This window comes from Corythoichthys intestinalis, chromosome 12 (genome assembly GCF_030265065.1).
Source record: "Corythoichthys intestinalis isolate RoL2023-P3 chromosome 12, ASM3026506v1, whole genome shotgun sequence".
NCBI classification, from domain to species: Eukaryota; Metazoa; Chordata; class Actinopteri; order Syngnathiformes; family Syngnathidae; genus Corythoichthys; species Corythoichthys intestinalis.
This window is the reverse complement of record NC_080406.1, coordinates 50,810,891-50,827,257: the sequence shown is the minus strand read 5'-3', so window position 1 is coordinate 50,827,257 and position 16,367 is coordinate 50,810,891. Positions and strand designations below refer to the sequence as shown.

General features: G+C 40.6%; 1 protein-coding gene across 2 annotated transcripts in view; it reads right to left on the bottom strand.

Annotated features, from left to right (window-relative positions):
- LOC130926515 (oocyte zinc finger protein XlCOF22-like) overlaps positions 1 to 16,367 on the bottom strand; it is a 38,090-nt gene that overhangs the window by 10,569 nt on the left and 11,154 nt on the right. For both annotated transcript variants that reach the window (XR_009066234.1, XM_057851436.1), the window contains exons 2-3: positions 13,462 to 13,527; positions 98 to 295 (exon numbers count right to left, since the gene is read on the bottom strand). Coding sequence is in view for 1 of the 2 variants with exons in the window: in XM_057851436.1 (XP_057707419.1) it covers positions 98 to 295; positions 13,462 to 13,527 (264 nt within the window). In the remaining variant the exon portion in view is untranslated. The remainder of the gene's footprint in view (positions 1 to 97; positions 296 to 13,461; positions 13,528 to 16,367) is intronic.

Genomic DNA, 16,367 nt, shown 5'->3' with positions numbered 1-16,367 from the left:
GCAGGAAACAACACCATGATACAAAGGGATGAAAAATATTATATCAAACTGAAAAAAAATTCTATACTTATAAAGTAAAAGCGATGTTTGGGATCACCTTCAATGTGTACGAACTCTTCCTCCTCCTTGATGGATGGCGACTCTTCCTCCTCCTCCTTAATGGATGGCGACTCTTCCTCCTCCTCCTTAATGGATGGCGACTCTTCCTCCTCCTCCTTAATGGATGGTGACTCTTCCTCCTCCTCCTTGATGCACGCAGACTCCTGGTGCTCAGGACGATGGGCTCGGCTGACATCTGCAAGACCAAGACCACAAACAAATCTTAATTCTTCATTCGCAAACTTGTGTCCACAAAGTTTATTTCTGTTCGGGGAAAATATATCCTTGCTCATTTTTTTTCGATTCGTGTTTTCCAATCCAGCACAAAAGTCATTCAAACCGCTTAACAAAGGGCGTCACTAGGTTTTAAGAACAGGGGGGGCTTAGCACCCTGTAATATATACACACATATATATATATATATATATATATATATTTACACACACTCACCGGCCACTTTATTAGGTACACAATGCTAGTAACGGGTTGGACCCCCTTTTGCCTTCAAAACTGCCTCAATTCTTCGTGGCATAGATTCAACAAGGCACTGGAAGCATTCCTCAGAGAGTTTGGTCCATATTGACATGATGGCATCACACAGTTGGTGCAGATTTGTCGGCTGCACATACATGATGCGAATCTCCCGTTCCACCACATCCCAAAGATGCTGTATTGGATTGATATCTGGTGACTGTGGAGGCCATTTGAGTACAGTGAACTCATTGTCATGTTCAAGAAACCAGTCTGAGATTATTCCAGCTTTATGACATGGCGCATTATCCTGCTGAAAGTAGCCATCAGAAGTTGGGTACATTGTGGTCATAAAGGGATGGACATGGTCAGCAACAATACTCAGGTAGGCTGTGGCGTTCCTACAATGCTCAATTGGTACCAAGGGGCCCAAAGAGTGCCAAGAAAATATTCCCCACACCATTACACCACCACCACCAGCCTGAACCGTTGATACAAGGCAGGATGGCTCCATGCTTTCATGTTGTTGACGCCAAATTCTGACCTTACCATCCAAATGTCGCAGCAGAAATCGAGACTCATCAGACCAGGCAACGTTTTTCCAATCTTCTATTGTCCAATTTCGATGAGCTTGTGCAAATTGTAGCCTCAGTTTCCTGTTCTTAGCTGAAAGGAGTGGCACCCAGCGTGGTCTTCTGCTGCTATAGCCCATCTGCCTCAAAGTTCGACGTACTGTGCGTTCAGAGATGCTCCTCTGCCTACCTTGGTTGTAACGCGTGGTTATTTGAGTCACTGTTGCCTTTCAATCAGCTCAAACCAGTCTGGCCATTCTCCTCTGACCTCTGGCATCAACAAGGCATTTCCGCCCACAGAACTGCAGCTCACTGGATATTTTTTCTTTTCGGACCATTGTCTGTAAACCCTAGAGATGGTTGTGCGTGAAAATCCCAGTAGATCAGCAGTTTCTGAAATACTCAGACCAGCCCTTCTGGCACCAACAACCATGCCACGTTCACAGTCACTCAAATCACCTTCCTTCCCCATACTGATGCTCAGGAGATTGACTTAAACCATGTCCACATGCCTAAATGCACTGAGTTGCCGCCATGTGATTGGCTGATTAGAAATGAAGTGTTAACAAGCAGTTGGACAGGTGTACCTAATAAAGTTGCCAGTGAGTGTATATATATATATATATATATATATATATATATATACATGTATACACACACACACACACACACACACACACACACACACACACACACACACACACACACACACACACACACACACACACACACATATATAAAATCATAGAGGCTAATGCCATGACTTTAACTCACAACACAGTAATTGTGCCAAAATATTTGTAAATCGTACAGATTACCGTAATTTCCTCGAATATAACGCGCACCATTTTCCCCCCAAAATCAACTTGTAAAATCATGGTGCGCATTATAAACGGGTACATGGATGGAGACAGAAATATATACTGTGTGTGTGTGTATATATATATATAACCGATTTTTTTTTTTATTGACACGGCCACGTTGTGTTGAAGAAACGTATGCGGCGATCAGTTGCCAACCATTACAGTACGTGACGTCACCATTTTGTTTCGGTAATACTTCACTCTGATCGGCCGAATGATTTCGTCTGTGTTAAATTCTGCTTTTTTCACTCTTCATAAAACACAGAATTTAGTTTCCTGAACTCATTTGAGTCAACGTTTTACCGTATCAATCCATGGAAGAAACATTTATTCATCATGATGAAACGAGCAAGTTATACAGCAGCCTTTAAAAGATAAGCCACATCTGTTTTGTTTTCTCCTAGATTCTGGTAAGTTGGAGAAGTTGTCAATTCATATTATTACCGTAAATATTGTCAGTTTATGGTAATGTTTTGAACTACCAATATGCTATGCTTGTGCTGTGTTTTACCAGTCAGTAAAATGACATTTCTGTATCTGTACACGAGCTCTGTTTTCTTGTATTCTTCTATTTATTGGTGCTAAAATTAGGGTGCGCGTTATAAACAGGTACAATAATTTCCCCTATATTTTACAAGCAAATTTGGGGTGCGCATTATACACGGGTGTGCCTTATATTCGGGAAATTACGGTACATTTTGGGCACATATGTAACAAAAATGGCTGTAACCCTGAAAAATGCTAATAATTACTTGAATTTAAGTAATATCTGATAATAGGGCTGGGCGCTATGACCTTAAGTATGTATCACGGTAAATTGAGCAGAATTACCTCGATAACGATAAATTCGCCCAAGCGGACTGTTATATAATTTGAAAAATCAATGCATGAAATACAAATTAACCGTTTCTGGTTGATTTATTGACCATCTTTCAATTTAACAATTGCACATGCAGTCTAAACATTAAAAATATAAACATTTCTTGTAAACAATAAGAATTCAAGTACGAACATTCATAAAAGCTTATACGACTTAAACAATGTACAACATTATAAAAATCAATACTATTAGGGGCCGTGCAAGACATTTTTCATTCTGGCCCTCTCACACACACATACATACATACTCCTCTCACATACATATGGCGGAAAACACAGACAAGACTGAAAAAGCAGTTTCTGCTCTTGCACTCCTCTTTAAAATAAACTGCTGTATTTTAAGCCAAAAGAACTGTTGTGTTTGATAGAACAAATATGTCTATATGCCGCAATAGGAGATTCATGGCGCATTAAGCCCCCAAACTATTTTCAATTTGTCCGTTTTACCCCGAATCCCCCCGTTTACAGACGTCGCGCAACCGCTTTTGTTTCAACCCGCCATAAAACAAAGGTCATTAATTATATTTATCATTCAAAATGTCTGTCATGTTTAGGTTTAGAATCATTAATTGATGTCTAATATTTCGCAAAAAAAAAAAAAAAAAAAAAAGCCTTTAAAAAAAATTTCACACATTTTAAACTTTAAACAAATTATGTCACAATGAAAAAAATGGTGTCTGTAAAAAAGTCACAGATATCTACCTCATAACTATCACTTAATTGTATTTTTTTTGTTACTGTTGCATTTTCTCAGATATGTTAGATGATAAATAATCGATCTAAACAAAGAAAAATTGAAAAAGAAAAAAAAAACGTTTTAAAGAGTAGATACAGTGCCTTGCAAAAGTATTCGGCCCCCTTGAACCTTGCAACCTTTCGCCACATTTCAGGCTTCAAACATAAAGATATAAAATTTTAATTTTTTGTCAAGAATCAACAACAAGTGGGACACAATCGTGAAGTGGAACAACATTTATTGGATAATTTAAACTTTTTTAACAAATAAAAAACTGAAAAGTGGGGCGTGCAATATTATTTGGCCCCCTTGCGTTAATACTTTGTAGCGCCACCTTTTGCTCCAATTACAGCTGCAAGTCGCTTGGGGTATGTTTCTATCAGTTTTGCACATCGAGAGAGTGACATTCTTGCCCATTCTTCCTTGCAAAACAGCTCGAGCTCAGTGAGGTTAGATGGAGAGTGTTTGTGAACAGCAGTCTTCAGCTCTTTCCACAGATTCTCGATTGGATTCAGGTCTGGACTTTGACTTGGCCATTCTAACAACTGGATACGTTTATTTTTTAACCATTCCATTGTAGATTTGGCTTTATGTTTTGGATCATTGTCCTGTTGGAAGATAAATCTCTGTCCCAGTCTCAGGTCTTGTGCAGATACCAACAGGTTTTCTTCCAGAATGTTCCTGTATTTGGCTGCATCCATCTTCCCGTCAATTTTAACCATCTTCCCGGTCCCTGCTGAAGAAAAGCAGGCCCAAACCATGATGCTGCCACCAGCATGTTTGACAGTGGGGATGGTGTGTTCAGGGTGATGAGCTGTGTTGCTTTTACGCCAAACATATCGTTTTGCATTGTGGCCAAAAGGTTCAATTTTGGTTTCATCTGACCAGAGCACCTTCTTCCACATGTTTGGTGTGTCTCCCAGTTGGCTTGTGGCAAACTTTAAACGAGACTTTTTATGGATATCTTTGAGAAATGGCTTTCTTCTTGCCACTCTTCCATAAAGGCCAGATTTGTGCAGTGTACGACTGATTGTTGTCCTATGGACAGACTCTCCCACCTCAGCTGTAGATCTCTGCAGTTCATCCAGAGTGATCATGGGCCTCTTGGCTGCATCTCTGATCAGTTTTCTCCTTGTTTGAGAAGAAAGTTTGGAAGGACAGCCGGGTCTTGGTAGATTTGCAGTGGTCTGATGCTCCTTCCATTTCAATATGATGGCTTGCACAGTGCTCCTTGAGATGTTTAAAGCTTGGGAAATCTTTTTGTATCCAAATCCGGCTTTAAACTTCTCCACAACAGTATCTCGGACCTGCCTGGTGTGTTCCTTGGTTTTCATAATGCTCTCTGCACTTTAAACCGAACCCTGAGACTATCACAGAGCAGGTGCATTTATACGGAGACTTGATTACACACAGGTGGATTCTATTTATCATCATCGGTCATTTAGGACAACATTGGATCATTCAGAGATCCTCACTGAACTTCTGGAGTGAGTTTGCGGCACTGAAAGTAAAGGGGCCGAATAATATTGCACGCCCCACTTTTCAGTTTTTTATTTGTTAAAAAAGTTTAAATTATCCAATAAATGTTGTTCCACTTCACGATTGTGTCCCACTTGTTGATGATTCTTGACAAAAAAATTAAATTTCATATCTTTATGTTTGAAGCCTGAAATGTGGCGAAAGGTTGCAAGATTCAAGGGGGCCGAATACTTTTGCAAGGCACTGTATATTCACTCTCTCACACACACATATATTCGCTCACATCCATACATTCTCCTCTCATATACATATAAATTTCACTCATACACATACATAAATTCTCCTCTCACATTTACACATATTTTCACTCACGTGCACACATATTCTCTCCTCTCACAACATATATTTTCAATCTCACATACACATGACACATTTACTTGCTTCAAACTTCAATAGCTGTGAGGTCTTTTGACCTTATGACCCCAAACCAGGGCAGGGTTGAGGTACTTTGAGATCAAGGCACACCTCTGAGTTTTCCAATTTATCTGTTCATAATGTTTTTATGATTTTTAAAATGTTATTTAATAACTTCAAACTTCAATAGCTCCTAGACCATTTGACTTTTTGGCCCAAAATCAGTGCAGGGTAGAAGTATTCTTCTTTTAGGTTGGAGCACACCTCTTAGTTTTCCAATTTAGCTCTATTCATTCATTTATTTTGACTACATTTTCACTTAAATAGCTAATTGGTCTAGTGACCTTTTTAATCATTATCAGAGCACATTCGTAGAACTCTCCTTGCTGTTTGGGGAACATATTTTTATCATTAAGACAGCTCGACATTTCCATTTGTTGCTGTAAATCAAACACAAATAGAATATGAACTGTCAAAATACATGACACAATTATAGAAAGTGTGTGCTTGATTTTACAATAGTGTCTTAATTAGTCAGGCAGCCATCATTAATTTTTTTATTGAGAAAAATACAAGTAAATAAGTGTATGTCTCTAGCGGGGTTCGAAGCCGCGTTGTCCGAGCTACAGTTGACCGACTTTACCACTGGACTATTCTTCATCAGAGACATCAGAGCCATGATTTTCTTTATCAAACTGAAAAGAAAGTGCGGCTGGCTTGACCACAAAATCAGAAAACCCGGCTCAGTTCAACGCAGTGTTTCCATTGCCGGAAGTTCCATTTGCCAAAATGTTGGTGCATCTGATATCGCAATAACTGCCGTGACGATCCTCCAGTTTGGGCATGTTTCACGTTAGCTCCAGCTTGGACTGCTAAAGGGATTCGGGAGCTGCTAGGTCGGAAAAATTCTCTCATCTCACTTTCAATCGCGTTATTATGAGTGACGTTGGGTGCAGCTGATCCTGTCCTCTGCCGCTCGAGACAGGATGACAAAGATGTGACTGTTTCAGAGGTCGACAAAACATTTCGTAATAGCCCAACTGCTTGCCAAAATGCTCGCGTCTCCTCTTCCATGTTGACCCGCCTCAACAGGAATTGCTTCAGCTTCTCATCCAATCAGAGCTGCCTTCCGTTTCCACTATACTTTCACTCACACATACATATATTCTCCCTTCACACAGATATATATTCACTCTTATACTGATATATTCTGCTCTCATTTACATATATTTTCTTTCCACATACATATACACACAGAGGGAAAATGTATGAAAGTGAGAGTAAAAATATATCAATGTGAGAGTGAAAATGTGTGAATGTGAAAATGTGCGAATGTGAAAGTAAAATATATGAATGTGAGAGTAAAAATGTATGAAAGTGAGAGTGAGAATACATGAATGTGAGAGGAGAATATATATGAATGTGAGAGGAGAATATATTTTAATGTGAGAGGGGAATCTGTCTTTGTCAGGTGACGTAACGCTTGCAAAAGCTGCAGTGCATTGTGGGTCGAATCACCATTTTGGGTGGTCACTTATTGAAAACATTTGAACAGTCAGAATAGTCTTTGCTTTCATCTTTGATAAAATGGGACCCTCGTGTTGTGTGAAAGGCTGCCATACTAAATCACACGACAAAAATGGCAGCAAAGTTGACCAAGACGTAAGATTTTTTCGTTTCCCACTTGGAAAAGAGGTTATGGACAGCAGGTTGAGGAACTAACGAAGCGGCGTCTGATGGGACTGAAAGGCATCACTTTCGACGCCATATCTCCTTTCATGCATGTTTGCTCTCGGCATTTTCATAAAGGCAAGTCAGAGCTTTTTTTTTTTGTTTAAGCATTGATACTGACTATGCTGTTTTTTTTTGCTTTCTAAAGTTGCTATTTTCTCATTAGCTAACCTTAGCTAGCTAGCCTCACTTGTGAACTACAGGCAAAGAGGGAGGGCAATGGAAATGGGTTAATCTGTTCGTGATAAATCAGTGTTTAATTTATTCAGTCATCGTTTATGAAACACGTGCCCAAGTGTTTTCCAGCTACAAGCACCACCACACTATGAAGTGCTTAATAGGTATTACACCCTAGGGAGCCATTTGTTTCTTATCAAAAGGCTGGGGAGGTCGTACAAGTGACAAACGTATAATCCTGAACAGTGGTTTTCTTGATCATTTGTTACCTGGGGACATTGTCTTGGCTGACAGAGGTTTTGACATACAGGAATGTGTGGGCATGCTGTGTGCAGAGGTCAAACTCCCAGCATTTACAAAAGGCCGCTGTCAGTTAGCAACTAGAGATGTGGATTAAACTAGGAAAATGGCACGTTTGAGAGTCCATGTTGAAAGGGTCATCGGAAATGTTTGTCAGAAGTATAAGATTGTAACAGGAACCATACCCATAAACATGATTCTTCCATGTGAAGGTGAAGAAGCCACAATGTTGGATAAGGTTTTCACTGTGTGCTGTGCCCTGACAATAGTTTAGTACAATTAGTTTTCTTTTTGTAGTATTTGTGCAAGCAAAGGTTTTATATGTTTTTAGATGACTTAAACCTGTTTAATAAAGTATGTCAATGACAATTTTGAAGTCTTCTTCACTCTGTGCCTCTCTAAAGTACGTAAAAAACTAGTGTTGCTTCTGATAATGAAAAGTACTTTTCTTTACTAATTGCATTCAAACAATTTTGTGGAGATAAATACTGAATAGGAAATACAATGTTTTGCTAACAAAACGAGAAGATTGACGGTTTAACTTTTTTAGATATATAATTTTTACTAAAGTTCTCAAAACAGCAGCAGCACAATGGCAAACAAAAAATAGCAATAGAAGGAAAAATAAAATATGTACATACGTAGTAAAATACATAAACACTAGTTGTAGAGTAACGTGTTCAAGTAAATTTGTCCCACTTCACATGACAAGTCCTGCATTGAGAGAAGTGCACATCTATGCATGACAATACTGAAACAATATATTGTGCAGTATACATGAATTTGCATGTCATTAGGATAGTTCCTTCACCTGTTTTAGTCATGTGATGTTTAAGATATTCAAGGTACAATTCAAGTTCAACAATGTTCAAGTAAGAGCTGTATCATGTTTCTGAGAGGAGCAACGAGAGCAGATCCAAAAGTCTTCTTTAGCGTTGTGTTGTCGCAGTCCTGCGGTCGAAATTGCGAAGAGATCCTGCACCCAGCCTTTCGTGAAATGTCCGTGAGCTTCGAGAGATTTATAGTTTTTAAACTGTTCATATGTGTAAGCGCTGTTATATCCAGCGATGAAGTTGGAGGCAGTAATGTGTGGCGTTGGAGCTATTTGTTCTGGGTTGTTTACATCCGCGGTACACCCAAAATGGCGCCTGGGGGCGTGTCCGCTAGTTTGGGCACGTGACTGACAAAGACCGATATATATGAATGTGAGAGAGGAGAATATATGTGTGTGAGAGTGAATATATATGTATGTGAAAGGACAATGTATGTGTGTGAGGGCCAGAATGAAAAATGTCTTGTACGGCCCCTCATACAATACGACGACGGTGCAAACATGTCATTGTAACACAAACCACTTTCAGTATGAACAAAACACTTCAAACAGACAACTTATTGTTAATCGCTGCTGTGACATAATTACTCAACACAAGTGTTTACTTCAAGGTTTCAGGTTTTTTCCCCAGACCATTTTTTAATACATGCACGCACACATGCACCCTCCACACAGACACACACACACATTAAAGCTATATTGCTCTTTTGCCAATGAAACATTTAAGATTTTATCATGACACTAATGACACAGAATGAAGCACATACAGAAAAATAGCTGTGGCCATTAAACGGTCATATTAAAGGCGTCACTGTTGCATTCTAATTTATGCTGATTAAAAGAAATCACACACAAATACAAAATAATGCGACATACCAATTGCTAAATGCAGTCTGTGCCCAATCCACTCATTAAGTTAAAGCAGTAAAGTGAACTAATTTCTTCACGTGCCAAATAGGGTCACAAGTAATTAAACATTGTCCAACAAATAAGGTATGAAAAAATAATTTATATGTTGTATATTTGACAAAATAATCGCGTTTCCGAAGTTCGAGCCTGAAAGGGGACGAACCCGGAAGTGATACGTCAGACCGGGAACAGTGTCTCAGCTCCATACATACGGCCGCCATACAAAGGCCCTTCAAACAATGATTCAAACAGCGATATAAGGGATAGATTGAGCGCAAGGGAGGAGATCCAAGTTTTTGAAGAGTTGGAGGAAGAAGAGGAGTTTGGAATTTTATGTTGGACCTAACATGTATTAGCCCGACGCTAATCAGGATGCAAACAATGTGCCTAGACTACCTGACATGGAATGGATACAAGACCCATCGAGATTACAATATTGGTAAGATATAGGCTGTTATTATTTTCATAATTTGAAGATGCAGGCATTTGCACATAATTTTATGTTTTTGTCTATCTGATGACATTGTTAAAAAAAATAATAATCAGACTTCATGTTCATTTTGGCAGATCCGGCAGCTCTCGTGCATATAAAATAATAATATAAAAATGTTGGGGGGAAAGAAGGAGATGAGTCGTCGATGGCTTTCTCCACTTTATTGTGGCAACAATAAGAAATCAAAATAATAGCGGACTGCCGCCACATTCGACCGTGAAGTTTTGCTTCTCGCTCATCTCTGCCTCGCCTCGTACTACCAGCTACTACTACTTCCAGTCCCAGCGTCTCTTAAACGGATCATGCATAGTGTCTTGTTATGAGTGTTTTGTTGACAAAGGTATCGAACACACGACGTGCTTACAACTTTGTTTCTTTATTAGCACATGGAGCTAATAGTAGCTGGGGCTTTCGGCAGTAAGTGGCGTCTAATGGTGTGAGGAAATGTAGTTTTTTCACACAAGCGAACGGATTACAAAGCACCACTTCAGTGTTGTCCCGAGACTACATTTCCCATGATTCACTGCGTGACTTCAGCCGCTCGCTGATCCGCTGCGAGAGTGACTTGCTCGCTGTCACCTGTCAGCGGCTCTCGTGAAACATAAACTAGAAGGCTATCAAACGATCACCGTGAAAGAAACGCCACTACAAATGCAATGCAATGCTTGAAGCATGAAGGTGGAAATAAATAATACAAATACAAATAAATGTGCACAAACTCACCGGCGGCGTAAACCTGCCGCTGTCAACGCTCTGGGAGGTCGCATTTCACAGCATTCTGACGCGGTCCTCCTCGCCAGCTGTTTGCTCGCCATTCACGCTCGTTTGCATTTGATTGCTAGTCTGATACACTCCCGCTTTTTCGGCGAGGTCTTTTGTGTTTATTCGTTATTGGATCATTTTTGTTCACCACTGTAAATAAGAGCACTGAAGCAATAGGTGTAAGTCGCCATTTCTGTTCAACCCGTTTTCTCCCGTTTTGTTTAGCGTAAGAAGTTAAGTTAGTGGCTGTCTTTTCTTTGTTCTTTTTCATGATCAGGGTTGAGTTAGCGGGTGGGGTTCAAGCAGAGGTTGCGCTAGACTTTTTCGTTGTCTGTCATTTTGACTGACAGGGTCATAAAAATCCGTTCATAATCTATTTTTACCCATCGCTTAAATATTTAAAATGGTAATAATGACATTCAATAGCAGTGTTGGTCAAAAGCGGTGCGTTACTTACTCAACTCTGAATAAATTGAAGAAACTACCAGCGATGTTGTGTCTACTCTCTGCTCTGTTGATTTGTCATCCAAGACTCGGGGTGCGTTCAGGTTTGACAATAGCGCACGTACTTCTGACTCCAAGCTGTTTGTCCCTGCTCATTCAATTAGGCTACGTTCATACTACAGGTCTTAATGCACAAATCCGATTTTTTTGTCATATCCGTTTTTTGGCGTGCCCGTTCCGACTGCTTTTGTCCATTGAGACCATTCAAGTATTACGCATACGCTGTAATTCGCAGTGCGACACGCGCCGGTGTGCACTGCGCAGAAGCATCAAAACAAATGACAAGTCATCCGTCATTCCAGGGATATCATATTTTGCTTTTCAAAAGGAGGAGACAAATAACAGACATAAATAATCCCCGTTTAGGTTTATATTCACAGTTTATATGGATCGATAGCATGCACGCACTGTCCGTGCATGTCACACACACATACGGGCAGTTCGCCCCGACTCTCCAGGACGGGCTGCAGCCAGACCCCTCTCCCGACTCTAGGCCGTGGAGGAAATGTTGAAATATAGCTCACATAGAGCAGAGAGAAAACCGATCATGCTAATGCTTATCCTCAACCCATTTTAATTTTTTTATGACTGTTGTCAAGCCCGGCCCTTCCCCAAAAGCCGTGTTCACTGCAAGCTCGGCGCTAATAACGCACAGCTGAAATCGGATTTGGGACACTGGACGGTACAGACCGCCGCGACAGTCTGGAAAAATGTGGCCCAGATCGGATTTGAACCACATACAAAAATGACCCAGATCGGATTTGAAATGGTCCACTTCTATGCGACTTGTCCCGTTCAGATCGTCAAGTTAATGCCTGACTCGAGTCGGAAAAACACGAAAAAGTTGGATTCGTGCATTAAGACCTGTAGAATGAACGTAGCCTTAGACAATGCTCTCCAAAGCTTCCTAACGTTTCCGTGTTTGCTACACCTGAATGCTAGCTCGGACATTTTTCCGAGTAAGGCCAGCGACGTCATGCATCAAGAGAGACAATAGCTAATTAATATGCTCACTCGCCATCCTGTGGTCTGGGTGTGAATTGCAAACTGTCAAGATGACGGATGGACTTCAGTTTTTTCCGTCACCGTTTTAAAAAACCGGTCAACGACGGAAAATATTTGGTTAACGCGACCCCTGGGTTCAAGTGTAGATTCCTTTTGTTTGTTGTTTTGGCCTGGGCTTACCCTGAAGCCGCGCTTCATCCACATTTTGTACATATTCATTGCGAGTTTGATTGTTGTGTAAATAAATTTGTGCCACTTGTGAAATTGTGTGGCTCGCTTTATGTTACGCCCTTCGCGAGCCGTCCTTGGGACATAACACTAGCGAACACAACAACAACTATGCCACGACTATTGCCACGAGTTGGCTTTTGGCTAACGTCGCTAGCTTATACTGTTCATTCCACAACAGTTGTTAGCTCTGCTTTGACAAAGTCATCAGTCATCTATCCAAAAATCACACTTACTTTTTGGCAAATCCTTGATCATAAGCAGACCGGTTAAGGAAGCAGGCATCTTCGAAGCGTTTGCAGCAGAGAACACTACTCGATGATGGCGTGAAATTCATTCGCTTCGTGCGAACGAAAGATGTCCATTTAAGTGCCCTGCTATCCTTTGGCTACTCATACAACTTTTCGTTTGAGTGAGAACAAAACATCTCCACACACCGCCGTGGAATCTTACCGAGAAGCAATGCAACAAACAATACTGTTCTATGGCGGACTTCCCTCGCACTTCCCGGTGTGACGTAATTTCCGAAGATTTCCGAAGAAAAGCATTTTCGTTGTCAAGGGTGTTGCTATGGGTTAAACAAAGAATCTGGAAGGGTTGCGTTAAAAAAAATAATGAAAATATGCTTATAATTGTTTAGCCATTGATATTATTCAAAAACATGGTTGGCCAACCTTACTTCAAAGTTCCCCTTTAATGGGCTGGGTCCCAGACTATACTCTCAGTGTTTGAAAAACACAGGGAGAAGAGTCTGGCCGTGCCAGGCAAGCACTTTGTAGGGGCAGGGAATGGCAGGACATGACAACGGGGTTTTCTGGTGGGTACAGAGGGGTTGAACTTTTTTTGAATAAACAAGTTCTGCGACAAGTAGCAGTTAATAAAAAAAACTTCGCTCAGTTAGTTACTTTTTTTCTTTCAAACAAAGCATGAGTACAGCCATGATATGACCCTGCCGGGTAACTAACCGTTGTACAACAGCAGGGATTTTGCATGAAGAGGTTTCTTACCTGATGTGGGTGGGCGGTTGTCACTCAGAGGGGGCAAGGGATTGCTTATTAAAGCCATTGGTGTATCTGGTGGTCAGAGAAATATTTTGGATTAAACCTTAATTCAGATAAACAATACGAATACTACACGTCTTCTATTTACATACCTGTCAACCCGAAGCCGTTGGCAATATTACAAATAGTGACGTATGCCCTTACAAATCTGTGACTAATCTTACAACGTTGTATATAGAGTGCAATAAAAAAAAAAAAAAAAACTCAATGTTTAAAATAATATGAATTTATTGGTAATATTGTAACATATAACCTGGTGCAATCAAAGAATCAATATCTTCAGCTACATCATGATTACTAAAATTAAACAGTGACTTGTTATAATTGTAAGTAGCACTTTTGGCAATTTCTATCATGTCTTGATGGCTGCACTTCATGGCACTTCAGCTCGCAATTCAGTTTGACTTGAAGGTAGTTCGTTAGTGTGTCCAATTATAAATTAAAAAGGTCAATTGATAAAATTAACTTACCGAACCAATCTTTGAGTCAGGGAACATTTCTTTTGCTAATTCTGAGAAGTGATCTGCAATAGTTGCTGGCAAACTGTGTTCGGCTACAAATTGGCAGAATAAAATTTCCGCTTTCGTCACTTTTCATTCTACAGACTCCATCTTTAAGACCAGTGTTGTTAATCTTCCTTTTAAAAAGTAATAAATTAGTTACAAATTAATTCTCCCAAAAAGTAATTGAGTTAGTAACTCAGTTACCTGAATATAAGAGTAATTAGTTACTTGGCAAAGTAACTGGTGTTACCTTTCATGTTTTTTCCCCCATTTTTTCAAAAAAACAAAAAACAAAGTACATACCTGTGAAGTTGTACGGTTTCGGCGTAATTTTTACAAGTGAGCACTGATTTTGTGTGTGTACGCCCTACGTTCAAAATCTGTACGTTTTCGTGCATTACGTTTTTTTTTTCTCCGTTCGGATTTTGTCACCGTTTCGGCAACGAGACAATGTGCGTTACTATGCGTTAATATGTTGGTTGAATGACGCGAGAAAAGTCAGAGACACGGAGAGAGAAGAGTGTTTGTTGTGACGCTGTAGCAAACGCGATGCTAGGCTAGATGGCTCCAATATTTCCTGACTGTAGCCGACAGCCTACATGCATTCACGTTCTATTTTTAATTGTTTCAGTGTCCCAAAAACGTATTTATACGTCTTACGTTTTTTTTTCCACAAAAGACATCTCTAGGTTCTGATGCAACTTCGCTCCAAAGTACAATGCTCAAAATACATTTTAAAGCAATAAAACTGGCCACTGGAGGGCAGTAGCGCATTTGGTAAGAACTCTTATTAACGGAATGAACGTTCGTGTTGCACTGCCGGGGCGCTGGTGGAAGATGACCGAATGGATGATCAGGAGGACGTCCAGGATGCCAGGTGATGAACGACCAAGTGTGACGATCAGGAGGACGTCCAGGATGCCAGGCGGCGGACGACCGAGCAAAACAATCAGGAGGGCATCTGGGATGCCAGGCGGTGGACGACTGAGCAGAACAAACGGGATCACCAGTGTAGCTGATGATGTTGTAGAGTCTGTGTTACTCGTTGAGTAGAGTTTGTGTTGCCGTGTTTGGCCATTCGTGTCTCTCGTGACTCTCTAGTGTCTCATGACTCAGCCGGAAACGCGCACGGCTAAATTAGTTCCCCCACAGGAACACAACATTCCCCACACAAATTCCCTAGGTGAATTCTGTTATTAGGTAGTGGTCACTACAAAAGAAAGATTTAAAAAAAAAATCTATCTTGATGAGACAGGCGGTGATGAGGGAAAAGTTTACCCCGTCTGCCGATACAGCCGCGGCCACAACATCGTCATCTCTCAGTTCAATAGTTTAGTTATGTGTAAATAAATTGTTACTTTGCTATCAAAAGCTCTATTTGGCTTGTTGTTTATGTTATTTTGTAGAAGGAAAACATTATTCAGTTGTTTGGGATGTCACAAAAGCAAGAAATAGCTGTGTTAAAGTCAAAGTTATGTTTGAAATGTATGTTTTTACAAAAAGCTCAATTTCTCTGTTTTTTTCATCAGAAATTGGAAAATTGAAGTCATTTAACTCATTCACTCCCAGCCATTTTCACCAGAGCAACCCTTTTCGCTCCAGGCTGTGTTACTGGATTTTGACTGATTTTGCAAAGCCCACAGAAAATTCTGTTCTATTGCTATATAAACATAGAACCCACCAAAAGAAAGTTTAGACTCTTCTTTCAGCAGGACAAAAAAAAAGTTAGTTCATATATTGTTAGCATTAGAAAATAGCTTAGTTTGAGCAATTTTCCAATTTTTGATGAAAAAAACTGACTCATTTAGCCTTGCGCGTTTCCGGCTGATACACAAGAGACACGAACAGCCAAACACGGCAACGCCAACTCTACTCAACGAGTAACACAGACTCTACAACACCATCCGCTACACTGGTGATCCCGTTCGTTCTGCTCAGTCGTCCAATGCCTGGCATCCTGGACGTCCTCCCGATTGTTCTGCTCGGTCATCCGCCACCTGGCATCCTGGACGTCCTCCTGATCGTCGCACTTGGTCGTTCATCACCTGGCATCCCGGACGACCTCCCGATCGTCCTACTCGGACTTCCCACACCAGGCATCCTGGACGTCCTCCTGATCATCCATTCGGTCGTCCCAGCGCCCCGGCAGTGCAACACGACCGTTCATTCCGGTAATTTGAGTTCTTACCAAATGCGCTACTGCCCTCCAGTGGCCAGTTTTATTGCTTTAAAATGGATTTTGAGCATTGTACTTTGGAGTGAAGTTGCATCAGAACCTAGAGATGTCTCTTGTGAAAAAAAAAACAAAACGTAAAAGACGTATAAATACGTTTTGGGGACACTGAAACA